The sequence below is a fragment of the Setaria viridis genome, chromosome 6 (genome assembly GCF_005286985.2).
Source record: "Setaria viridis chromosome 6, Setaria_viridis_v4.0, whole genome shotgun sequence".
Taxonomy (NCBI): domain Eukaryota; kingdom Viridiplantae; phylum Streptophyta; class Magnoliopsida; order Poales; family Poaceae; genus Setaria; species Setaria viridis.
Window position 1 is genome coordinate 32,023,664 of NC_048268.2, and position 26,423 is coordinate 32,050,086.

The following is a 26,423-nucleotide window of genomic DNA, read 5'->3' on the forward strand; positions in this document are numbered from 1 at the left end:
TTCACTAAAGCTTCGAAAGGGAGCTCCGGCTCCGCACGGCACCAGCACACAAGTCAAGCGAGCGCATGTTTCTTTCGTGCCGATTAACTTTATTTCTCCGCTTTTGACGATTAATTCAGTGCACATATGGGCCATCGTCAACCGATTACCGATCAACTGGTGTGGAAAACAGACGCACGCAGGGCGTGCAAATTTTTAAATTTGCTCTGCTCCAAACTTCACGTTTTAAACAGGAGTCCACGACAGCCGACGGAGAATTTGTGTATTTTTTAAGGAAAAAAAGATTCGAGTTCTCTGACAAACTCTCCGTCATAATGAAGCTTCACATAGGATCAACCGATCGACACAAAAGAAAGTTTACACGGTGGCGCACATCAGCCGTACAAAGCATAGCCCTAATTTAATCTGGTGGCGGCCGGTAGTTTCACGAGGTGCACGCCTCCTGATCCGAACAAGACGACCTGCGCTCCAGCTCGTGGCGCCGCATGGTTCTATAAAAGAGTAAACACATGCGCCGCGGCGGTCGGCGTTCTGCCGGCGCAGGCAACTGCCGGCGCGACTCGGCGTTGCCGGGACCCGGCGGTGCACTGGTGAATCCTCCTGGGTCATGAGTCATGACGCACGCGTGGCTCAGGAGCAGCGGCGGCGAAGAGCCGCTTGCGCCGGTCACGTGAAGGCGCGCCCTCCTCGGCGGGAGCACACGCTTCCCGACGTCTCGGTCGGGTTCGATCGGATCCGCTCCGTCTCTCGATCCAGGACCACCTTTTACCCCTGGTTAACATGCTGTTTACACTCGAAACAGTAAGAATCTTTTACTGTAAGCTCTTAACCCACGGATGATGGTGTTCACTGTTTTGGGACTGGTGATGATGAAATGCCGGTGTCACGTTGCTTATGACAGCAAGCGAACGAAACAAGGCAAGTGGTGGGGGTTTCCGGGCGAAAGGCACGGGTGCCAAGCCCACAAGGTGGTGGTAGCAGCCAGCATTATTGAGGTCGCTGTTAGACAAAGGGGGAAAGGAGTGGCCCTGCGGAATCTGGCGGGGGCACATGACCGGCCCGGCCCCGGCCGGCGACCACCGCACCAGCCCAGCCCCCTCCCCCTTCCTCCGATCTCTATCCACGGGATGCCCGCAATCTTCGGCCTCATGTGCCGCCGGGCGGGGGCCCCGCCTCCTCACCCAACCGTCACGTGACCCAATCACCCTCTCGCCATCTGCTCCAGTGCTCCTCCTCCGACCTCCCGACGCCGCGCATCCGCCACTGTTCTTCTTGCAGTGACACACGAAGCTCCATGCACGACCAAGAGCCCTGAGATCGCGGGGGTTTGTGCCGTGCAGGTGCGGCTCCAGCCTCCAGGAGTGACTCGAAACCGTTCGTCCCTGGCATCGCGTCGTGTCGCCGTCCGGCGTCACATGCTCCGGCGAACCCGAGCGTCTAAATCCTGATAAGGATAGTCGTGATCACGCCCCACTACCGCTAGCGACCGCGGATGATTTCAATCTCTTTAAAAAACAACCGGGGGCCTGGGGATTAGCGTAGCGGCTCCCTACAGTAAAAAAAGAGAGGAAAAGTTACTGTGCTTCACGTCAACGCCGCGGTCAACCCACGCCCGGCACGTGCTGGATCCCCCCCACCAGAGCCTCCCCCGGCCGGTACCCGTACCCCTCAGCCCCGCCGCGCGCCTCTAACGGCCGTCGCGGTCCGGTAACGCCGTCGTCACGGAGAGGGAAAGCTCGCTCGCTCCGCTGTTGTGTTGGGTGCCTGTCCCGCCCTGCCCCGTATAAAGCATCCCGCGGCACAGGAGGGAAAGGAGAGGTCACCACAGAGAGAGAAGGCAAGGAAGGCCGGAGGAGCCTCGCATCGCAGCTGCAGCAGAGATCTCCCTCTCTTGCGCGCGCGCCTTCTCCCACCTCCCTCTCCTACGCGTCCAAGCGGGCTCGAGCTAGACGAAGGCGCGCGGAGCCGAGGTGTAATGCGTGGTTATGGGGCTGCAAGGTAAATTCTTCCATCCACGCCATTGCTCAAGCTGCTTTCCGGGTTTCGGACCTCCGAGTTCTCGTTCTCATGGAGGACGGATCGGTGATCCTCCTCCCGCGTTCTGATTTCCTGACCACCTGACGGTTGGTGGTGGTCTCGCGAATGCAGGGGATAAGGCGACGCACGACTTCCTCTCGCTCTACAGCGCCGCCAAGGACTCGGCCCTGCCGCTGCTGCCGCCGGAATCCAAGCCGCCGCCTCCCTCTCATCAAGGTTCGTCTGATTCAGCATCTCTCTGTTTCTCTGGGTGATGGATCGGAATTCAGACGTTTGCGCGGCGGATCCTTGTAAGATTTTGCCGAATTCGGCAATTCGACGGGTACAAAGCTAGGCTGGGCCATGAACAGTCAGATGCTATCTGCTACATAGTAATACCTGTACGAATTATCGCTTGAAATTACCTTTTGATTTTTAGTTTGTGTTTGCGTGGACAGCGTGGTTAGAGGAAAGTAGAAAACGACAGATTAACGGAACAAAGAAATGATCACGTGTAGCTAGCTGAGGAGGAGGGCGCCCAGTGGTGGATGCAAAGAGCCGTGCACGACCTTTTCTGCGCCCCTGCCAATTCGCCTGTACTCTATTTCAAATTTCGCAATCTGTAAATTTTAAAGGGCTTCGGTATGTTGTTCTCGCAGTTTTGGTGCCCCAACCGTCAGATCTCCGTGGGCCTTTTCGTTTAGAATTTTTACTAACTCTGCCATGCTTTTATACGTCGAACTGGAATAATTTTACCGTGTTTCTCGGTGATTACGAGTTTTGCTGTTCTTCGCGATGCTGCTGCCACGGCGGCCTTGTTCTGAATTCTGAACTAAAACCACAACCGGTGCGCGTCGTGCAGGTTTCTTCCTCAAGACGCACGACTTCCTGCAGCCGCTGGAGAGGCCGTCGTCGCAGTCGCCGCCGCCGCTGCCGTCGCGACCCGCCGCGGAGAAGCAGCTCCGCCAGCACGCGCTGCCCGGCGGCATCGGCACGTTCAGCATCAGCCGCGCCGCCGCCGCCGCCGCCGCGGACCAGCCCGGCGCGGCCGTCAAGCAGGAGCAGCCGCCCTTCGCGGTCTGGGGCCAGCCGGACCCTCGAGGTACGCTACGCACGCGCGCGCTCTCTCGTTTTCCTTTTCGCCGCTCTCTCGGTTGGTGGTGACGGCTTGACGCCGACGCGCGCAGCTCGCCGCCGCAGGCGTGGGTCGCGTGGCGCGGCGCGCACGCGGACGCGAAGATGCGTGCGTGACGAGGCGTGGTCGCGTGGAGCTTTTCTAGTAGGGTGGGCGACGCTATAGTTCGTAGACTCGTAGGTCTGTCTAGTTGGCGCGGGATCCCGATCCGTTGGCCTTGTGGGCCTATTGCGGGCCAGAACGTTTTGTGGGCCTTACGGGCCCTAAGTGCGGTCGGATGCGGAACGTCAACAGTTTGTAGCCTAGGATAAACAAACACTGATGACTGATGAACATCCTTATTCCTGACCTTCCTTCTACGTCAAAAAAGAGTGGAAAAGAAACATCCTGAGCTACTACTCTCGCTGTGAATTTTTTGCCACCTTTTCCCGCGTAGCTTTCAGTGTTCAGTTCTAAGTCCTAACTCCAAACTCGAAATGATTTTGTTTGTTAATCCAGTATGATACTCCATTAAACTTTGGAAAAGGTTATCGTTATGGTAGGCTCGTTTTTTTAACTGAACAAATGTTTCTCTTTGCTACCCTCCAATCCAATCATTCGTCGAACAAAAGCCGGAGAAACACAAAGCGTAGCTAAAGGCGTGTGCTTTCCGCTCTGTCTGCTTGTCGACTTGGCAGGTCACCCGTGGTCGCTCCCCTTCGCCGCGCGCTGCGTCGCCGTCGCCTCCGCCAGGCCGCAGCCACAGCAGCAGCCGCAGAGGCAACCGGAGCGGAAGGCGGGTGGTGGCTTCATGGACGCCGGCTCCAGATCCAGCGGTGGGGCGGGCTTCGACGACGACGACGGCCTCGCCGCTCGCCGCGAGGTCTCCTCCTCGCTCAAAGGTAACGCTAGCTCAATTATGCTAAATCTGACTCGTGTTCGTGTTGTTGGTTCCGTTTGGGAGGTCCGGTGGTGGAAGAGGCGATTTTGACAGGGTTTTCGTGCTGATTTTTTTTGGGTTCCTTCTTGGTTGCAGAACTCTCTGTCAGGGTGGAGACCAAGGGTGGAAGCTGCAGTGGCAGCGCTGGGACGGACCAGCTGCCCAACACGCCACGCTCCAAGCACTCCGCCACGGAGCAGCGCAGGCGCAGCAAGATCAATGACAGGTGGGTTGATGCAGCTCACGCAGTTCACTCAGAAATAGTTGGCGGTACTGTTTCTTTGATTCGCCTGCTCGCGTCTCCTTGGCGTTTTATACTACTACTAGTACATATGTGTGTGTCAAGCTTTCGCTGAGAGCAAATGACTTGGATCAACTCTGATTTGCTCGTAGAGTCTCCATTCTGACACATGTGGATAGAAGTATGCCCAAGCAACGTTTAGGCTAGTTTGTCTGAGAAATAGTAAAATCCGTTATGTCTTGGGATGTAGTGATGGCTCTGCTCTGTTTGCAGAACTAGGCTTAAATAGTGTAGCAGATGTAGTTTGGGGTCCGTTATCTCAGTTGAGATTGAGATGTAAATATTTATGGGCGTAGTGGCACTGAGTGTTAAGAAATCATGTGCTTACCCTGAAGATGCTAGAACAAGTGAAGCTTTAGCTCCACATGCACTGTCATAAAGCTTGGAGTGCCAGGATGTAAACCTTAACCCTATTTTTAAATGGCAATGGTCAAGTTGGATATTGCCTGGAAACCTTTATCCTATTTTTAAATGGCAATGTTCAAGTCAACTATTGCCTACCAGAGTTCCTCGAGAAATATGTATCTTGAAACGAAATGGGTATTCATTTTTTTGGCTTCTTTTTTTGCTGAGAAGATTTTATTAGTATGCCATTAAACAGTTAGCATAGTCATGCATTGGACCTAACGTTTCTACTCCTAATCGTTTTACAGATTTCAGATACTTAGAGAAATTTTGCCGCAAAATGATCAAAAGCGAGACAAAGCATCATTTCTCTTAGAGGTAAGACATCGCAGCATTTTATTCTTTTCAGACGAAGTTATTACAGCAATTGTGTGGGCATAATCTGTTCCCATCTTATATTTTACTAATCCATCAACAACTGCTTTAATGCAGGTTATTGAATACATACGGTTTTTGCAAGAAAAAGTACAAAAGTACGAGGTTTCACATCCAGAGTGGAACCAAGAAAATGCAAAGATCATGCCATGGTCTAACATCTACTTTCGATCTTCCTGGAAAAATTCACAGGTAAACTTCAACACAACTTTATGTTCTGCACAATGAGGCTCCTGAGGCTGAGATTCTAACGAGCCCCTTGTTTGAATCTTATCCTTGTGCTGCAGAACAAGGACGAGATTAATGGAGATATGGTCTCCTCCGATCCAACACAAGTTACAAAAAATGGCTCCTCCCCACGTTTCCCTTTTGCTGCAAAGCCTGAGGACCATAACAATGCAGGTGCATTTGAAACTGCCCCGGGCGCACAGGAACTGGCAGAACTAAAGGGTTGTGTGCCTTTCAAGCAGGCTGAAACTCCCAATAATGTTACAAGTATGCTTTGCTTGATCCAATTAACATTTTACAATCTGCTGTAGTTCATGTACTCCTTCCATGGAACTATTAATTATTTCTGTAGCTCATGCAAGATGTTTTATTCATGTGCAGACACTGTTGCATCCCAGCAACAAGCGCAATTGACAAATTCATCACCATCAGACGACAGTGCAGTACCCAACGGAATGTTAAACAACCCAGAATTGGCAATAGATGAAGGGACCATCAGCTTGTCGAGCCAATATTCCCAAGGGTATGTACTAACAATCGATTTTCTGTATTTTTTATGCTTCCATTTTCACAAGCTGTTTTTTGTATTTGCAGTGCTTGAAACCTGTCTAATTTCTAAGTGAAACGTTTAAATTGTATCTTTTTCCTTATAACAGGTTGCTTACTACGTTGAATCTTGCCCTGCAAAACTCGGGTATAGATTTGTCCCAAGCTAGCATCTCGGTGCAGATCAATCTTGGTAAGCGGGCTACCAAGAGATCTGCTCCCGTGTCAAACTCAACCTCGAAGGTAGGATTCATACTACAATGTGCTAAACTCAAGATGCTCCAGTCATATTATCAAGCTTCCATTTCCTGTCGATATAGCCATGTCGATGACATGTTTGTTCTCAGTGTCAAAACACTGTTGCAGTCTGCACTGCCTTTCCTTATGAAAAAAGTCTTACGAAAAATCCTTTGCATCACAGGATCTCATCAACCAAGCGTCTCGTGATCAAGAGATCGGGCACCAGCTAAGGTCAGGGGATGGCGCTAGAGAACATACGCAGGCAACGAAGCGGCATAAATCAGACAGATAACAGCCGCTGGGGATGCTCATTTGCAGAAGCCCGGATAATTGGATCCATTTTTTGCGCTCACCCCTAACACACAAGGGGAGCCTCCATGCAGCCTGTACACTACGCTTCCCGTACCGTCTAGACACAGGACTATGCTGCTGCCTGCTGCATTCTTTCATTCGATCGCGTCGCTGCTCTAGCCTTGGGCTGCTTGCTTCCCGAAAGCTTCCATCGCAGATTGTGAAGCTGCTTTTGTTCATAGTAGGCTTCCATTCATATGAGAAGTTCATTCGGTTCGTCCCCATTCTGACGGACCCACCCTCTTGTAACATAATTTGATGCTCAGTTCCGTCATCGCTGTGCAGCTGCTTCAAAGTGAAACATCAATGTGTTGTAACCTTGTGCGCAGCGTGCCTCTGTCCCCTCTGACCCTCCTGTGACTTGAGATGCTCTTCACTGCCGTGCACGAGATGCTCTCACCCTGCTCCTCCATTGCAGCATTTTTGCATTCAGCCCTGCTACGGATTCTTCTGCGGCCAATTACGTGAGTGGCGTCTGCCGTGTGCAGCACTAACGCGAGATCAGCTAATTCGGCCTTCGGCGGCCAACGTGGTTCGCAGGCCTGCCAGTAGGCTGTAGCTAACATTTTTCTGGTGGGCACTGATGCCTGCCTGGCGAGTGGACTCCACGAACTTGACAATTTCCTTTCACGGCCGAAAAAGATCTTGTATGATTAGTGGAGAGACCTGCTAGAACTCGATCCCTCCTGGTCATACTGGCATCATGATCGCGAGGATCTTCTTGATCGAAAGTACGACGCGAAAGGAGACGCAAAGCTGGGGGACGGAGAGCGCGTGCGAGAGACCCCCCAGCGCGGCGCCTGTCCCCGAGCCCGATCCTGCCGTGATCCTCCACGCCCTGGCGGCCCCGAGTGCGCGCCCACTCCTCCTAGTCGTAGAGGGGCTAGAGGACCCCGGCGGCGGCGGCGCGTCCGCGGTGACAGGTGCTGCTCCACCCGAAACCCCCGATCTGATCCTCTGACCACGACGTGAGCCTGAGCCTGAACGAATCCACCCATGGGCCATGGGCTTTGACGGGGGCTCCGGGACCTGATCTGATCCGTGACTAGACGAATCCGCCGGCGACGGGGACAAGACGGGGTCTCCCGGCCCGACTGGCGCCCCCCGTCTCCGTCCCCGCGGAGGGTTCCCGGCTCCGCGACGTGCCAATGGAATGGAACAGGTCACGTTGGAGGAGGGTGGTTGCGTGCATCGTCGGCGGACGGATTCGGCGACTCGGGGCTCAGCCGCTGTCGCCACCCATGTCGTCCGTGCCGTGGAGAACGTCGCGCCACGTACGTCGGCCCCCTTTCCCCACGATGCCGGCATGCGGCGGCGAGCGAACAATGGCGGTCGCCAGCGCCAAGCGGAGCACGGCTGGCGCGCGATGGAATAATGAAGGCGATCGAATGATAAGCGATGATGGCACATGGCACGTCAAGCTATCGAATAAACCAGCCAGCCCAAAATTTGCCCTTGGATCCATCGCGAGTGGACTCGGACTCATGATGATGATGCCAACGATCGACGAGGCAGCGTGTCGCGGTGACATGGAATGATGGAACTTTGGAGCTTTACTCGTGCAAAGGATTAGTGAGAGGTGAGAAGAACGTCACGTTCATCATCATGTCAAAGATAGCGCGTCGGAGCGGATGAGGGAGCGCGACGAGGGCCCGATTCCCGATCGATCGGTGGGTGGATGGACGTGGACCGGACCGGACCCAGCAGCCGCACGACGAAGTGGACGGGACGGAATCCAGTGCGATCCGATCGAGCGGGGTCGTTCTCGGCGGATCCCACGCGCCCTCCACCATCGATCGTGCGCCGGCGGCCCGCGCGCACACACACGCGGCGGCCGGCGAGACCCGCCAGCTGACGCGCGCGGATGGCTGGCGGGACGGCAAAGGCAAGGCAAGGGCGCAAGGCAAGCGAGCCCCGCTGCTGTGCCGGCGCGGGCGGGGTGTGTGCTGGGGCCTGGGGGCCATGTGCGCGTGGCGGCGCCGTGGACGCGATGCGACGCCGACCCGAATTCCTCCGGGGTGAGGGGCGACGCCGACGCGGCATCACGGCACGGGCGGATGGGGGAGCGCCGGCCGCTAGCGGGTGGCGGCAGGGGGTGTGTGCGCTGCGCGCGTGGGCGACGCGATTCCTTGCGTGATGCGCCCTCGCGTCGGCCCCACCCACGCGGCGACCGAGACCACCGTCCATGCCACGCCATGTGCGCTCGCCGGGGCCCGGAGACAAACAAGGGGGCGTACGGCGGCCCCCGTACCCGAACCGAATAGGTGAGTTCGGCCTTCGGCTGGCACCTGGCAGAGCAGGCGGGGGCCGCTGTGCTGTGGGTGGGGCTTGGTCGGGACTCGGGACTCGGGATTCGTCGCATGTTTTAGAGTCTCTGACGCGCGTGATGGGTCAGGCAGGGAAGGAGAGGAGAAAAGATTACGCTTGGAGGGCATTCAGGGACAAACCTTAGGATTGTGATCTCAACCTAATTTCGAGATGCGCAGCGTGTTCAGATGGGCACGGATTATGTTTCATCCATGTGACCATTTTATATCACATCGTATCCTGTACTTCTAGCATTTCAATCTGTACGCATGAGGGGGAGCGGGAGCAGGATTGTCGTATAGAACATGTACAGAATCTCTCTCCTTCACAGTAAATATCAATCTACCCTGTTTTAAATTCATTTGAAAAACAAGAGCTCTCTCCTCCATCCCTCTCTCTCCTCTTAGATCTGGATATCAGGCGCACAATCGCCGGACCGAGGAGCACTGGCGGTGGTGCAGGGCGCGGGCAGGCCGTGTCCGCCGCTGCCATATCCAGGGCGGCACGGTGCGGAGCCAGTGGGGCGCGGGCCGCCGCCGGCCGCCACGGCGCGGTGTTGGGTCGTCGGATCTGGGGAGGCCGGTCGCCGATGAGGTGCGGCATCGGCGTCGCGCACGTGGCTTGGGGGCCAAAGGGGACTGACGCGCAGCCGCAGGACGGGGTGTGACGGGGCAGCGAGCGCCTCAGGAACTTCCCCGCACCGCCGCCTTCCCGTGCCACCTACAACGGTAGCAGCGCGTTGCCGGGATGGCACCTAGCGGCGCAGAGACCACCAGTGATCGGATCCTGCGGCAGTGGGTGCGAGGGGCCTTGATCCGGCAGCGCACGACGGCGGCGACACTTCCTGGCGCCGGCGCGGCCAGGATCCAGGCGTGGACTTGCGAGCAGCAGCTCCAGCGCTTGTGCCCGCGGATTCTTGCGCCCCGGTCGGGCGGCCGTCGTCACGCTCCAGCACGGCCACGCATCCACGGCGAGCCCCTTGGCTCCCTTCCCCACGCGTTGTTTTGCCCGCGCAGGACCATGCTCCAGTCACCGGCCGAGGCGAGCGGCGCGGCGAGGGTCGTGGCAAGCCTGGACTGGGCCGGCACCAGGGGCACCCTGGCGCGACGGCCAAAGTTCGACATGGCGAAGGTCCCCCGCCGCTAGGGTGTGCCGGAGCCAAGCCGCGTCAAGTCGGGCATGGCGCAGGTCGGTCGCCGCAACGCGAGGCCATATCGCATGCGACGCATCACGCGAGGGGTGCAGCCACCGGTGCCCCTGCCTCGCATGGCAGCACGCGGCCCTGGGTGACCTGCCCGGCGCGGGGGGACCTCGACGAGCGCAACCATCAAGCACGTGCGGCGACCAGAGGCATGCCGCGACACGGGGCGGCTCTTAGTTTTCTTTTTTTTCTTTTCTTTTTTTGCTGGCACTGCTGGTTTGTCCTTTTTAATGTGGCCGATTGCTGTTTTATGTTTTTTTTTCTCTCTTTTCTAGCCTTTTGCCGCTTCTTGTTTCTCATTTTTTTTCCGATCTGGATCTTGCGTGTTCTTTTTTCCCTTTGTACTGTACAGATTCAAGAGATCTGGGGCAATGACGGTGTAGCAGTACCTCTATTCTTATGTTCATGCGTCCATCGTATTTGTCTGCTGTTCATTTTCATTTATTGTTCATCAAATGTGTTCTTCTACTGTCCATCAAATGTTCCATAAGGATTAAAGCTTTCATTTGTTTTACAATGTAGTTAAATGTGCAAAAAATAATGTACATTTGGTGTACATAGGTGAAAGCTTTGTGGCACAGCTGGTGTACTCTAAACAATATGGTTAGAGCACGTGCAGCACACACCATGTACGTGCGTAACCTTGTATATGAATGGAGTTTCAACGGAGTTTCAATGGGACAGTAAATGGGTTAAAAAGGATAACTCATGTAAATATTATTATATGTTATGTGCAATGGTTACTTTTCAAAATAGGTGGCGGATAGGTACAAGGTGTGGGGTTAAAAAGTTGCCACTTGCTTTAAAAAAATCTGGACACATGCATGCAAAGGAGTATTTTTATCCTTTGCACCGGTACCTGATATTACTCTATGGCACATCAATGTCAGATTCCTTTCTTAAGCTCGTACAATTGAATAAGACAAGATATCGTACAGACCAATGCAAGATGGGCAGTTAGGATTGAGCCGTCCAGGAATACGGACAACACAAAGGCATTTCTCGAAAGAGAGCATTGGATCGCGTGGGGTTACTTGTGTGGCGACTATGGTCCAGAGGCCGCGAGGGGTGGTGCTGCAGGATCCCAGCCGTCGATCGAGCATCGGACGGCTAGTTACGGAAGAGCACTGATGATTATTTTCCCTTTAATAAAAGAGAAAATTCCGGTATGCTATTTACATGCCATCAAAATCACGCAAGGGATGTGTTAAATTTGCAATGGCGTATGAGAATTTGCTCCTAACAAAAACGTAGGTAAACGGCCAGCTGATGACGACCGACGGAGCCTCGCCGCCGTCGATGCTTCGGCGGCAAATCCGGTCAAATCAGCACCCAACTTGTGATCGGTCACCCGGCAGGCGCCGAAACAAACGACGGTCACTGGTGGCACCAGGCACCAGCACAACAGAGTAGTAGAGAGTAGAGGCTTCCAGGAGCAGGTGGTCCGGTCCCACAGCGCAGGAGGCAGGCAGGCAGGCGTCTTCTCTGGTGGGCCCCGCAGGAACTGGTACTCCCAGCCCCACCTCAGCCTAGCGCCTCGCGGAACCTAGCTGTCCCTGCCCCGACGTGGCGCGCTCCGGACCACCCGAGCGAGCCGGCGGTGGCCGACACGCCGCATAGTTCCGTGCCGCCGAACCCCAACCCCACCCACGGTAACTCCCACGCGGCGGTGGCCGCGACGGATCGCGCGCCGACACGTCATGCGGCGCCGTCACCCACGAGCCTGGCCGTGGCCACCCACGAGCCGGCGGCTGTCGCCTTGGCCGCGCAAAACAGTCCACGCGCGCGTACGGCGCGGCAGCCCGTTGGGTCCCTCGCGGTACACCACGCGCCTGCCTGCCTTCCTGTACGGGTCTATAGCCCCGGTCGCCCCACGCTGACGCGCCGGGCCCACGGGGTCGCGTCAACTTCACGGCGCGCCGCCCCTCACGTCACGCGGCATGGCTTCTCTGCCCCGTGGGGCCCCGTCGTGGAGCGGGGCGGGGGTGGGTTCCCTCTCGGTCTACTGGTACTCGCAGGGATGGCGTGAGCACGTCGCCATCGCCATAACCGCGACCGCGACCATAAGAGAAGAAGGGTAGCGAGCCCCGGCGGCAACCGCCCCCAGCCCTCGCGTTCGCGCGTGTTCAGTTCCCACTCCCTCCTCCTCTAACGCAGGCGAGCACCCACGGCGCCGTCGCGCATGCAGGGAGCAGCGGCCGAGCCGGGCCGCCGGCTGGCGCAGCAGCAGTTCGCGGGGGTCGACCTCCGCCGGCCCAAGGGGTACGCGGTGCCGGCGCCCGCGGAGGGGGACCCGTGCCCGCGGTGCGAGTCGCGGGATACCAAGTTCTGCTACTACAACAACTACAACACCTCCCAGCCGCGCCACTTCTGCAAGGGCTGCCGGCGCTACTGGACCAAGGGCGGCACGCTCCGCAACGTACCCGTCGGCGGCGGCACCCGCAAGAAGCCCTCATCGTCGCCGCCATCGTCCTACGCAGCCGCCGCCAACGCCAACAAGCCCAAGAAGCCCTCCAAGAAGAAGCGCCGCGTCGTCGTCGTCGCGCCCCAGGACCCCGTCGCCGCCCCTGTCGCCGCCCCTACCCTCGTCGCTGCCCCGGCTGCCGACTCCGCCAAGACGACGACGAACGAGACAACGACCACGACGACGAACGAGACGACGGCCACGACGGCGACACCGACGACGACCGACGCGGCGAGCGAGATCACCACCGAGCTCGTGGTCCCCGCGGCGGAGGAGGAGGACTCCCTCGCCCACCTGCTGCAGCCGGACGTGGCGCTGGGGCTCGGCACCTCCGACTTCCCGGCCGCGGGGAAGGCGCTGGACTTGGAGCCGGACTCGTTCGAGTGGCCGGCGGCGTTCGACCTGGGCGGCGCGTGCTGGGGCAGCGCCGGGTTTGCCGATCCGGACCCCGCCGGCCTGTTCCTCAACCTCCCGTGACGGAGACACGCGGCGACGGCAGGCCGCGCGCGCCGCGACGTGCTTCGTGCCGTTCTGCGCGCCGGCGCCGGCTGCTTTGAGTCAGGTGTGGGTTTTGGCGACCGACCTGATTAACGCTCCTCTTCTTGCAGTTTAATTAGTGGTACATGATAACATGCTTTGGGGGTATATGATGATATGGTCGTGACGACGACGAAGACGACGACCTTGATTTTAGCTTTGTTTTTTTGGGGTCAACTAGTGGCCGCTGGGTGTTTTACTCATCAGATGGCTAACTCTACAGCTTTGGGGGTGGTGTTTCATCTGTCTATAGACTGAGCTTTGCTTAAGCTTCTTCTTCAATGGCTATGCAAAACTTCTTTTCATGGCGAAAGGCTTCTTGATTCCTGGTATGTGTGGGTCTTCTTGATTCCTCGTCTCCCTTGTTGATGTCGTGTTTCTCATCGATCGGCCGGCGCCTGCGTGAGACGTGTGGATGATTTTCTTCTGTACACTCTGGCAAGATCATGGTAGGTGTTCATCTGCAATGTTAGGGGTTGGTTAGTAACTTAGCCCGAGATGGAGGAGTTGGTGGTGGCTGCTGGCACGTCGAAGGTGGCATGATTCGGTGGTGGATAAATTCGGGCCGTCGAAGCAGCAACGACCCCTGAAGATTCTCCAGCATCGATGCCCTCCGTTGCTCCAGCGATTCGACGGTTCGAGCCGCGCGCGCCATGATTCCGAGCGCGCGGTGGGGGACATCTCGTCCGCCCGGACGCCACGGCAAGGCATCCGATTCCCCGCGGCGGCTCTTGGCGTCACGCGCGCAGCGCATCCTTGTGCAGTCGCCAGCAGTCGGCATCATTCGCCACCACCCGTGGCCGCCCCGCGTGACCGGCCGGCAGGACGCCTGGCCTGGGCAGTGCGCGCGCGGTCCCGGGAATAATTGCGTGTAGCAGCAGCAGCAGCAGGAGGAGGACTGGAGGAGGAGCTGGACGGCGCCTGGTTGCGGTTGGCACCGACGCCGAGCTCAACCACTTGATGGCAAGTGCAACCAGCAGCGCCGGCCGCTCGGGCAGGGCAGGTGATCGGGGGCAGGGCAGCGTTGCGCGGACGCGGAGGACCAGCGCCTCCTCGACGCGGGCGGCGGCGGCGGCGGCGCCGTGCGCCCGGTTTCGGTTGGACGTCGCGGTCCGCGGCTTAAATGGCGGGTGCCGAGCCGATGCATCCATCGATCGGTCAACCAAGGAAGGGGCGGCAACTGGGCAAGGGCGCGGCCCGTGAGCCGTGCCCTCGACCGGTGGGGAGCGTCGGGGGTCAAATCAGAGCAGATCAGATCGCCACCCCGTTCGCTCTCCCTTCCCCGCTCGGGCGCGCGCGGCCGCTGCCCATCGCTCGCGGCTCCGCAACCGCGACGCGTCGCGTCGCGTCGGCGCCTGCGTGAATCGTGGCGGGTGTCGCGCGGGCGCGTGCGTGCGTGCTGTCGGCAGCGGCCAGCGCCTGCTCATCATCTGACGGGCGGATTCGGTGGGTTGCGGCGTCGTGCGTGCCGGCGGAGTGGTTCGTTGTACGATGGCGACGGGCGTGCTGATGGTACGACATTTCGTGAGGTGTCGATCGGCGATTGGATCATCGAACCTAACCTGGTACGGGAGCAGAGCTGTCGAGAACTGGTAGCCATGTCACCGCGTCCCTCCAAGCAAGATCTAGTCACCGCCACGTATCCCAGCGACCCACCCAACGCTTGCTGGAGAAACAGAACCGCGGCGAGTACGACGGGTTGACGCTCGACAGCCATGGATTTGTGTTGTTCAAACTTCGAACTCCCGTAGTCGCGTGGCATGATTAGTCGCTATGGGCGTTGGTCACCTGTGCTTGTGGGCCGGTCGGTCGCTAAACCCCTGTCACGACCGTACCGGTAGACAAGCACAAGCACAAGAACGGACGAGGGCACCGGGACATGCTAGCTGCAGTGCCTGCAAGTTTGCCGAACTGGGCAGTAGAGCTCTAATTGTGCAAGTGTGAAGCGCAGGAACGCTACGGCGCTGAACTCACATGTCCTGTGTCCCTGGTGTCCACAACCAACCAGTGGATCAGGATGCATGCCAGTATTTTATCCTAGCATACGGGCATCGAGGCATACACAAATAGTAGTCTCACTCTCACATACCAGTCTCAAACTAGCGGATAGATTTCTTTTGTTTCTGTTCTAGACGTTGATGATAAGAAAGAGAAACAAAGGGACAGCTATCATCCGATCCAAGGAAAGCGCGATCTCCGTGCAGCCGAGCATGTTCAAATGTGAAAAAAAGGAGCTATGAGTGGCTATAAAAGGAAAACAGAAAAGGCTAGCGTATAGAACTACAAAATCGGTGCAGTGGTAATTAGTTTTTGAACCTAAAAATGCAAAAATTGCCCAAATGAAACCAGAGGATGCAGTGTAGCAGTTTGATCTTAAAACATACTCCATTAGAGATCATCTAAATGAAATTAAGTAGCAGAAAGTACAATGCCGCCTCATAATCAGTCACCAGAACCTGAAAGGTACACCACAAAAAAGAAATGGAAGCACACAGTCTAATGAATTGCGTTTGCAGAAACTCCAAAAGTCAGCAGTTGTAAATAAATGTATGGAACAAGAAGCATTCAACAATCTCTTTGGCACCAAGGGCTCCAATAAATCATACAAATTAGTCCATAGAAAACCGGAATTCATGTTGATTGTAGCCAGCTACACTTCCCACATAGAGAGAGGAGACAAATTAGTTGGATACGCCGGATAGCCAAGGTGAAATGCGTATGGCGATGCGCAAGTATGGGCTGTTGCCGGACGAGGCACAGTTCTCCTTTACTGGGCCGGATTGGTTGCTGCTGTTATTGGAAAACTGCTCAAGTAAAGAGAGAGGGAAATTCAGTTGCAAATGAATTAGCTCAATTAGCCAGTCTGGTTGGGGGATGCGCCTGCGTGCGTCAAGAACCTGATCACCATTGATTGTAACCCTTCTGTCTAGTTAATAAAACTCTCTGTTTACCCGCAAAAAAAGAAAAAAGGTGAAATGCGTGAAGTCAAACGGTGTAACGACGACTACTTTTGGAGTGGCAGAAGCTGCACACTCAAAAGGTCCGGTGCTCAGAAGTTGCGCGCGCCGAAATTTTACCCAGAATTTTACCAGAGTTACGTTGAGGCGTTGCAAGAAGATTTTTTATGAAACAGGAGGAGCGCGGACCCTACTGTTTATATATTAAAAATAAAATAAAAAAACTATGTACAAAAGACAGCAGAGGGGTAGAGGAATTACAACAGGTTATCTAGCCATATTTCTATTGGGGGAAAACTTCTTTTTTGCTCCATGCAACAACAGACCAATTTTTTTGAAGGTCTCCTTGCATTGTAAGAAGTTCATTCGGTGTTTACTACAAAATTGAGCCGTTGGAGAAACGGCTAGTTTTTAGTGGTTAAGCCTATAGATACAACCCCACCGAGGCATTTGTAGGCGCTAGAGTCCATAGATGATAACATTTACTAAAAAAACTACCAAGCCACCAAAATACCAAAGATGATCATCGAAGTCAATTAGGACAAGATTAGTGAGTGATTAGTGTTGGAATAGGTTTAGGGAGAGTAATTGCTAGATGTTAGTGCTTTGAGGCGAACCAGAAAGTGATGCATCCTTATAATCTTGGTGTGAGTGTGACCGCCACTTTGCAGCCTTTGTCAGAATATAGTTGATAGCATGTCTGATAGGCTTAATTATAGGTTTGGGCTTCTTGTACAGGCACACTGATTCCTTAAATGGTACATAGCATGCATTAGGGGGTATACGATAGTATGATCGTTATGACAACCCTAATTTTTCATCTTTTGATGTCCACTAGTGGCCGTTGGCTGTTTTACTCGAGAGCAAACGGCTGGCTCAACAGCTTTGAGGTATTTTCATCACTATAAAATTAAGGTTTGGGCTTCTTACGTAATTATGCAATTTTTCTGACAAAAAGCTGCATCCATAATGGTTCGCAATATTTCACGAGTTCAGAAAAATACCTTCACAAATCAGAACATTGTATTGAGTATTGACCTCACGGAAAAGGTACAGAGTTATATACTCCTACCGACCTATACTGTCATACAACCTGCAATATTTTGAACAAGGACTGCAAGAATGATGTCGTACGTTATTGCTCCCAGTCAAATAAGCAGCACATACATAGGCCTACGAAGAGTAATTATGTGCTGCCGGGAGGGGGCAAGGTAATTAAACATAGTTGGGTAGAATGGTGTATATCTGAAGGGCCAGAAGCACAAACAATTGCTTATAAAAATATGACATCAATTTTGCCATGCAGTAAAATACTAAAATTACAGATTAGAACAACAATATCAAAGGAGACACCAACGCCATTGGTAAAATGTTACTCTAGCAGGAATACTGGGAGTTAGATCTACTTATTGCTGGTAACAAAATGAATTGCCTACTGATATGCTGGTACTCCCTCCGTCCCATATTACTATTCGTTTTGGCTTTCCTAAATACATCATTTTTGCTATGTATCTAGACATAAGTATATATTTAGAAAAACCAAAATGAATAGTAATTTGGGACGGAGGGAGTAGCTCATAGGAACTAAAACTTCTCTTCTATATTAAAAGGTTTATAATCATAGATACGTAGTCACACTTGTTCGGTGCCTGGAAAAGATAATGAAGATTATATGAGTATCTCATGGCAACAAGAACCAGAAGAAAATTTTTAGGCCAAGGGTATATAGTTATGGCACATTCTATCACCTCGACAGCGTTCCTTGTATCACTCTATTTAAACCTGATAGAAAAGAAGTCAAGAATAAAATGCGATGATCAAACAGATTGTCAGTATACATAAGCGCACTGTATTCTTGCCATATGTTAACATAATGGAAAAAAGGCTAACTAAATGTTGGTAGACATACATTCAGCATGCAAACAGGAGTCAGATTCATCCAGAAATGCTGTGTGCAGAAGAATAGATCAAAAAACAAACATCTGAAACCAATAAGTCACCTTTGGAGCATATGGGGCAAAAATGGCCGTGACGTCTTCAAACACCTCAGGAATTGGTTTTGCAGCATCAATCTGATCAAATAACAAGTTAGCATAGGCACCAAAGTGAAAATTCCAAAAGATGGCCCAGCAATTAATTGACGTGAGAAAAACATAAATGATGATCGTTAACAAAGGAACACTACTCCATCTGATTATCTAGCCATCTGAACATCCTCCTCCTAACCTCGTATATTTATGTCGGCGTGCATCTTTTTTCCTATCTGTGTTTCTACTGTATTACAAAAACAATTTTTTTACAAAGATGCATTAATACCTTTTTGACCTTGTCCTTTGAACTATAATACTCAATGACAGGCAAACTTGATTCAACAAAAACTTTGAATCTTTTCCTGATAGTTTCAATATTATCATCAACTCTTCCCTGCATAGAGAATAAGAAATATCAGAAAGAATGAATTTGCTACTTAAAAAATGCTGTGGTGATTAATGACAAAGAAAACCTGATTGCGCCCCAGAAGACGTTTTTCCATCTCTTCCTCAGTACAATCAAAGAATAGCACAAATGCTGGAGAAATTTTTGTCTGCAACAATGAGAAACAATTAATATTCTAGCAAATTCATTTAAACATACATAAAAGAATGGGAAAAAATCTCTTGATCTATCATGAGAACTGGGTACAAAAATAGGAGGGCCTTACAACATTCTCGAATGCAGCACGATTCTCTTCGTTCCTTGGAAATCCATCTATCAGAAATTTGTCATTTTCACTTTTTATCATGGCCTCCTGCAGCAGCTTTATAGTTACTTCTGATGGAACAATTTTTCCCTCCTTTATCATGGTCTCAATCATGGTTCTGTTAAACATTATGTCAACATGACTAATCTAATCTTTCTTGAGAACAAAAAAAAAAGAGAAAGAAGATACCCATTCTCAGAGCCGGATTTTATCTCTGCACGCAAAAGATCTCCAGCACTAAGATGGGTGAATCCAAAGTGTTCCACAATGTTGGTACACTGTGTGCCTTTTCCACTTCCAGGACCACCTATGTGTCAACTCTTGGTCAGATACAAAGTGAAATCATATCCTTTGAGTGAATATATGATATATGTAGATTGTAGAATTATATATTTATTTAGAAAAAAACTTGACCACAGGGGGAGACTCCACCCAGGCTTTGTCCTAAGAAGGTGGCATGCTTTGAACCCGGGTCGGACGGGAGTTTCCATCACTCCCGGAATTCAATGCTCTAAATGGTCCACCATGAGAAGCTTGGTGTCCCATATATTTAATTAGCTAATTTATATTTTCATAGCTGTTATAAGCTTGTTTTCTTCCATACGGTAGGATATGCAATAAGAAAATGCAACAAGTGAATATAGAGGCATAGAGCACATACCTAGCACAAATACAACAGTAACTTTCTTGCCACCCAACACGTTATCAGTGACCTGCAGGTAGAGCACCTTTGTAAGATGAACCAAAACTTGCAAATAGCATAATTTCAATGAGGTAAGGACATTTCCTTAAAAAAACATGTAGGAAATATATGCTGTAAGTCAAGAGTTTGAAGTTTGAACTATGTTGATGACATGGAAGAGGGTTTTAACCTTTAATTTCTCAGGTCATGAACCAGACAGGAAAGCAAGTGATACATCTAAGAAACTAATTAATTCTGAAATTTAGGCATAAATATGCAAGATTAAAGGGCAAAAAGGTAGTAGTAGGAATGGAGGTGAGTTTGTCTGCGGACCCACATGTATGCCATGCCATTTTTAGGTGGGTTTCCGCTAAACCCAACTGAACTATATGCGGGTTTGTGAACAAAAAAAAAACTCAAAAAGGACCGGCTGTTGAACTGAAGGGTTGATAAATTTGAATTGTATTTTGATGTTGAAAAGTTAAGGTCTTAACATTCTCAATGAACCTACGCCTTTGCTGCAGTAAGTGAATTATCAAATATCCAGGTGATCAATAGCTCCAAGTAATGCAAGGTACCTCCTCAGCCACAACCGCTGGAGCATCCACAGACGTGCCCATTGCTCAAAGTTACTCTGCAATTCAGTTGTACCATGTAAATATTTGCAACATTGTACAATAGAAGTCCAAAGCTTGCATATTTCGTGGCATCCCTATGTATGAATCAAGACATGGAAGGGGCCAAGGCTTTTAAAAACTCAAGAAATTATACATTTTCTCTGCTTATTCTGGAACCTGGAGACATCTATTAAGTGGGAATATGGACAATTGCACTACTAATTTTCAATTCGTCGCATGTATACCCGACAATTTTTGCAAACAAAATCGAGGTTAGTACTTAGTAGTAGGTACTTATATTGTAACTGGGTTAGATCCGAATAAAAATAGCTTTACATTAGGGTTTGGGTGATCCGTTTCGCGCAGCAGGAAGAGAGGAGAAGGGGAGGCATACCTGGTCGCCGGCAAAGGGTCCCGCGAAGACGTGGAGAATGGCGCGGCCCCTCGCCCCTCCTGTTGTCGCCGCCAGGAAAGGAAGACCAACAGAGAAGAAAGAGAGGAGGGAACGGGGCAAGAAAAAATAGATGAGGAGGAAGGGTGAACGCGCCGGACGAGACTCCTCCGCGCACCCAAGCAGGCTCGCGATGGCAGCGGAAGCGGATTGGCGGCGTATCGTATCGCTGATTCTCTTTATTTATTTTTCTTTCTTTACCGTTCGCTGATTCTCTATGCCCGTGATGAGTTTTGGCATCGTGTTGCTAAAGATAAAACCTATTCTGGGACTGGCGCAGAAGCTCCACCGGACAGAAATTGTTGTTGCAGCTGATGCAACGGCCTGAGCAGCTCCCAGTTAAAAAGGAACTAATACATGGCATACCACAGTGAAAAACAATTTATGCCCATTGCTCAGTTCCTGACTACCGCACCGCAAGATAATACACAAATACTATCTTGCTAAAACCACGTGCTTGTGGAAATACGGACAATATAAAAGAAATGAACGAAAAAAGGGATCATGAGTATAACTTGCAAGATACAACCACCATCCTTCCACCTGGTTTCTCACCTTCCCAACCTCAAAAATCTAACCACGAAGCAACTAGAAGCTATGTTATCTCAGAGGAAGGATGAACCACAGGAATGTCAAAAACTCAATATAATTTGTCCACTAGCTGCAGAGGAAGGTGAACGAAGGACAACCATAACATAAACCATTTGATCATCCTACAAGGCTACGACAGAAATACAGTCTCAGTTCTTCAATAACAACAATGCAAAGCATTGGTCCCGAATTACACAAATAGATCATTAAGTCTTCAGGAAACTCAGACATTAATATTGCATACAATATGAGGCAGCAACTAATATCCAGGAAGTAGGCCTTCGCACAGCGCAACAGGGTTCCAACCACGCATTCCTGCATAATGAGAAGAAAGGCATGAGCGACCTTAAAAAGCTAAAAGAAATACAAAACAGTGCGTGAAATGAAACCACAACATGCCGTGCCGCATAGCATTGGGCAGTCTGGCAAGAGCCGTGTTAAAGCATATTATGCAGTATGACTACTTAAAGACCAGGTACAAATCAAAGCAAACATACTGCAGCTTCACATGATGGAAGGAGCTCCCAATGGGAAATACAAGAAATGATCATAGCAAGCACCCTCCAGATATTATCTAAAACATAACAAGGAATATGGCATTGCCTCCCTAACCATATTGTTTTTATAATTATCTGAAACTTTAATGCACCCTATTCCTGATACAGAATGGCAAAACAGTCAGAATACTGGGTAGATAGCATACTATATAAATTTTACATTTACATCTAGAAGCTTCAAAGGTCAGCAGCTCAAGTAAATGTGGGACTACAACTGTTCTACCATCTTTGCACAGAAGAACACCAAATATTGGACATGTATCAGATTAAAAAATACAAACTAGTCCATGAGCACATATTCGCAGATGACCAAGAGCCATGTGGAGTAGAGTGTAGCAAAATACAGCTTAGCTTCAAGTCACGGAACGTATGCAATGAACTAATGGTAAGTAATTTTTTTAACAAAATACCACTCAAGCATGTCCAAAGGCCCTTTTTCCGAAAATACAAACATAGCATGCTCTGCCAGTACTAGCAGAAGTCCACAAGGACAAGTTACTGGTCAGACTGAATAAGGTACCTATGCTTCTCCTATTCTACCTAGCTATTTGTTTTCCCTGCCAAGTATATTACCAAAGGAAGCATAAAAACGTTTCCCCTACTTGGACGAAAATATTCATCAATTAATTATCAATAGTGGTAAAGACAAACATTCTAAAGCAGCTAGGATGTTGGCAGAAACAAATATGAATGTTCTACAATTCTGTGTTCTAATGGAACCAATCAAAATATGAATGTTCTACAATTCTATGTTTTCCGCGGCCATAGTCCTACAGTTCACAAAAACCATAGCAAATATTTCAACTAAATCATTAATCATATCTTTGAACTCCAATTTTCAAGAATCATTCTTTGTAATGCTACTATGCTTAGCTTAACAGGTGCTTGAGTAATTCATATTTATTTCAAAACCATGTTAATGATTCATACAGATGATACTCTATCTAGCGTGTAAGGTGCATATTTGTACAAGAACAGGCTCAGTCCACACAGTCCAACTGAGATCAAAATAAATTGTCAATTTATCATAGCATCCTCTCTACAAGTAAATATTAAATGTAGTGCTCCTGCTTCCAATCAATAATGTGTTACAAACCCAATGTACAACAAAATAGCCTTTACAAATTCCTTTTTTCCTAAATACATATTGACAATCAAAATGATTACAAGGAGAGAACAATAGCTATAGCAACAAAATTTACATTCCATTGTCCTAGACAAATACGCTATGTACAGTTGTTGCCTTAGACAATGCCATGTAGCTACAAAAGAACAGATCACAACAGGAAAAAGAAACAATTTTGTGTACATGACAAGTTACAAGAGAAGTCCCGGTACAAAAAAGACATCTTACATGGTGTTACCAGCATGCGACTACCAAAAAGTACAATTAAAATTAGAGGGTTACAGTTGGAAACAAAAAAGGAATCAGATTAAGCTTCACTTACATCTCGAATTCTTGCTACAACACATCGCCGGAGACACAAGAACACCACAGCCACAAGCACTAAGAAGATGCTAGTTGTTACTGAACCATGCTTGTGTGCAAATAAGACGCTGCCCTGGATCATTGTTGCCTCTACATTAGTAGCTCACCAAGCTACATTACTGAGGTGTCATCCGCCTACGCTTGGAGTGGTCGGCCTCCCTCGACCTGCTGCGTACCCCAGATGACCTCCCCCTGTCCCAGTCCTCATTGCGTTCTGAATCACGATCTCTGTGCCTGTGATAATCACCATAGCGATCTCTGTCATCCCTATGCCTGTCCCTCTCCCTCTCCCTATCTCTGTCCCTCTCCCTGTCTCGGTCTCGATCTCTCTCCCTGTCACGATCTCTTTCTCTACCTCTGTCATAGTCATGATTCCTCTCCCGGTCCATGTCACGCTCATCCCGGTGCCTCCTCTCTGGCCACTCCTGTGCTGGGGGCACATCCCTCTCCCTCTCACGCCTCCTCTCTGGTGCACCAGACCACTCCCTCTCTGGTGGCCTCTCTTTCCCATGGCTCCCCCCTTCCCCATGTTGCTGATCAGATGCCGCATCATCTCCATAACTTGATTGTTCCTCCCCACCCCAAGCACCCATGTTGGGATCAGGCCACATTCCGCCAGCCCCCATCCCGCCCCGACCAAAGAAAGCTGGGTTAACATGTGGAGCAACAACCGGGGGGAATGGCTGCATCAGCCCAGGGAATGGCATAGCTCCTGGTCCACCAGGGAAACCGCCAAATCCACCACCCATTCTTCCCATAGCGCCGTAGCCAGTAGGATCAAAACCCTGCCCCAGCATTCCACCCGGCGGCATCATTGGTGGTGGCGGTGCAACCATTCCACCATTCCCCATGATCCCACGGCCACCACCAGCTGGGCCCATCCTGTTCCTCATATTACCAACAGGACCTCTACTCCCCATGCCTCCACCACCTCTTCCCCAATTTCCACCACCTCCGCCTCCTCCACCACCGGCACCAGGTCCAGCAGCTCCTCCACGGCCACCGCCATAATTACCACCTACCTGTGGCCCTGCAGAACCACCGCCCCCTCGGCCACCCTTCGGCTGCATAGCAGAAGTCTGTGCAGCCATGGCCTGCTGGTTCTTCACCTGCGCCTCGCCCATCCGCCGCACGGTATTCGGTGTGGCGAATGCCACGACACATGGACGGCCATTGAACAGGTGCCCGTTCATGCCCTCCTTGCAGGCAGCGGCTGCACCAGGGTCATAGAAGTCGACCTGGCAGTAGCCCTTGGACTTGCCGCTGGCCTTCTCGTCGAAGAACCTCACCTCCTTAACCGGCCCGTACTTGCTGAGCTCAGACTCCAGATCCGCGTCCGTCGTCCACCAGTGGAGCTCCCCCACGAACAACGTCGTGCCGCCAGGGCCGTCGCCCCCGCCAGCGGGGCCGCCGTTCCCCACCACGATGGGGCCGCCGCCGAAGTTTCCTCCAGGGCGGTTGATCCCGTCGCCTTGCTGAATCTGGTGGTGCTGAGGCAGCGGCGGCGCGGGCGCGGCCGGCGGCTGAGGTGGCGGGGGGAGGTTAGGCTGGGCGGGAGGTATGCCCGGTGCAGGAACGGGCACCCCGGGGATGCGTACCTGCTGCGGCGGCGGTGGGGCCTGCGAAGGCGGCGGCGGGAGGGTGTGGGCCGGTGGATGCTGCTGCGGCTGCGGCTGGGGCGGTGGAGGCAGCTGCTGCTGCGGCTGGTGCTGGTTCTGTTGCGGCGGCGGGGCCTGCTGGGTCGGCGGTGGTGGCGGCGGCGGCTGGTGGGAGGCGTGGAGGAAGCCGTCCCCGACGTTGACGTCGTTGTAGAGGTCGTCGAAGTCGTCGTCGTCGCCGTAGTACTGGTCGACGTCCTGGACGGCGGAGATGGCCTCGCTGCGGTGGAACGCCGGGTCGCCGTCGGGATCCATGGCGGCGGCCGGGCGAGCTCTAGGGTTAGGGTTTTCCGGATCCGGGTGGGCGGAGGCGGGGAACGGAGCTGGGGTTGTTCTCGGAGGCTCGGGCGAGATAGCGAGAGCATATCAGGGATTTAGATCAGGTGCTGCCGTGTGACGCTGGCTGTCCGATGCACAAACGACGGACTAGATTCGAACAGGCACTTGCATGGTCAGCGTGGGCGCCTTGGGCCCTGGTGTCAGTGACCGGTGAGGAGAAGGTATGCGAATGTTCGTGGGGAAATTCGGTGGTAATGGGCTTTAAATAGGCCGTAACGTGTCGTGGGCTTGGAGTCTGTCGTAAGGCCCACTAGAACCAGTACTGCATATTGAGAATTTCAGACATGGATATCTACTCCCAGGAAATGTTGGATGAACTGTTAGGGGTGTTTGGTTCCTGCCACAGTTTGCCACATCTAAACTTAGGTAAGTTTGATTAAGTTGGCAAGTGTTTGGTTGGACACCTAACCTTTGGTAAGATTCTTTGGGCTTCATATGTTATATAGATAAAAAGTGTGGCAAGATTCTCTTTGCCATGATCAAGTGTGGCTTCAAATTTATTTCTCACATTTTTTGTGGCTTGCCATACTTACCACAGGTTAGGTGTGGCAAATGGTGGCTAGCAACCAAACATGCCCGTACTTCAGAAAATGTTATCCGAAAATGAGGGCATGTACATCTTGAGTTCATGAAAAATCATACCCATATGCAAAATCTTGTATATGCGATATCTCTCTTTTTTTTCTGCCCAATCACAATGGACAATTATTCATTTTTCTACGGGTGCACATGTACAGATTTGATTTGTTACTTTTCAAGTCCAGAAGTTCATGTACCTATGATCTATGTAGGGTGAAGACTTGACTAAAAGAATCCACACAATATGCTCATAGATTGATGTTACCTGCACAAAACTTAGCTCATAAATCACCATCATTAGTTAGAGGTACAGAGTTATTTCTTCCAACATAGCACTGCCGCGTTTTAAACTACTTGATGATACCTGCACTTCAATTCAGAAGCAAGAACAAAGCACAAACACGAAGGGACAAGCATCAGCTCTACATTTTTTAACATAAACGAATTCTGACTAGAAGCAAAATCCATGCAAAAGCGTCACACGGTGGTCAACTAGAGTCATGCGTCACGGGTCAAAAGATCACAGATTCAGTCTCACATACCGCCGCAGGATCTGAAAGGGGCCGGATCCAACGGCTGCAAACAAACAGACCAAAAATACCCGCCCTTTTCCCAGGGGGCAACCGCTTGGCGCGCGCCACCGCCACCGTCGCAGGCGGAGGACGGGACGGGAGGAGGCCGTGCAGCGCGACGCGACGCGCTGAGACCCCTCCAAATATAGCCACCGACTCCACCGTG

At 51.8% G+C, this 26,423-nt stretch overlaps 4 protein-coding genes across 5 annotated transcripts; 2 read left to right on the top strand and 2 right to left on the bottom strand.

Moving 5' to 3' along the window:
• The first annotated feature begins 1,797 nt into the window (after positions 1–1,797).
• On the top strand, positions 1,798–6,836 carry LOC117861638 (transcription factor BIM1). Its single transcript, XM_034745209.2, has 11 exons — positions 1,798–1,998; positions 2,149–2,253; positions 2,879–3,118; positions 3,829–4,032; positions 4,167–4,296; positions 5,025–5,094; positions 5,209–5,343; positions 5,439–5,646; positions 5,761–5,902; positions 6,036–6,168; positions 6,347–6,836. Exons 1-11 carry the CDS (start codon positions 1,986–1,988, stop codon positions 6,455–6,457), a joined length of 1,491 nt encoding a protein of 496 aa, XP_034601100.1. The 5' UTR covers positions 1,798–1,985; the 3' UTR covers positions 6,458–6,836.
• A 5,219-nt stretch (positions 6,837–12,055) lies between these two features.
• LOC117859613 (dof zinc finger protein MNB1A) lies at positions 12,056–13,338 on the top strand. The gene has a single exon (XM_034742754.2). The coding sequence runs from the start codon at positions 12,207–12,209 to the stop codon at positions 12,963–12,965; it is 759 nt and encodes a 252-aa protein (XP_034598645.1). The 5' UTR covers positions 12,056–12,206; the 3' UTR covers positions 12,966–13,338.
• Positions 13,339–17,224: 3,886 nt separating this feature from the next.
• Positions 17,225–20,716, bottom strand: LOC117859615 (UMP-CMP kinase 4). 2 transcript variants are annotated; one of them, XM_034742756.2, is made up of 10 exons: positions 20,416–20,712; positions 19,983–20,038; positions 19,384–19,435; positions 18,912–19,029; positions 18,684–18,840; positions 18,486–18,566; positions 18,299–18,406; positions 17,983–18,054; positions 17,731–17,764; positions 17,225–17,631 (listed from the first exon to the last, which is right to left on the bottom strand). In XM_034742756.2, the coding sequence occupies exons 2-9, from the start codon at positions 20,022–20,024 to the stop codon at positions 17,759–17,761; spliced, it is 636 nt and encodes a 211-aa protein (XP_034598647.1). In that variant the 5' UTR covers positions 20,025–20,038; positions 20,416–20,712; the 3' UTR covers positions 17,225–17,631; positions 17,731–17,758. The 2 variants fall into 2 exon arrangements, with proteins under 2 accessions (XP_034598647.1, XP_034598646.1); XM_034742755.2 differs by lacking the exons at positions 17,225–17,631; positions 17,731–17,764 and having other exon boundaries at positions 17,771–18,054; positions 20,416–20,716.
• Positions 20,717–21,102: 386 nt separating this feature from the next.
• LOC117859612 (uncharacterized) lies at positions 21,103–25,117 on the bottom strand. The gene is made up of 2 exons (XM_034742753.2): positions 23,069–25,117; positions 21,103–21,378 (listed from the first exon to the last, which is right to left on the bottom strand). The coding sequence occupies exon 1, from the start codon at positions 25,020–25,022 to the stop codon at positions 23,226–23,228; it is 1,797 nt and encodes a 598-aa protein (XP_034598644.1). The 5' UTR covers positions 25,023–25,117; the 3' UTR covers positions 21,103–21,378; positions 23,069–23,225.
• Positions 25,118–26,423: the final 1,306 nt, after the last annotated feature.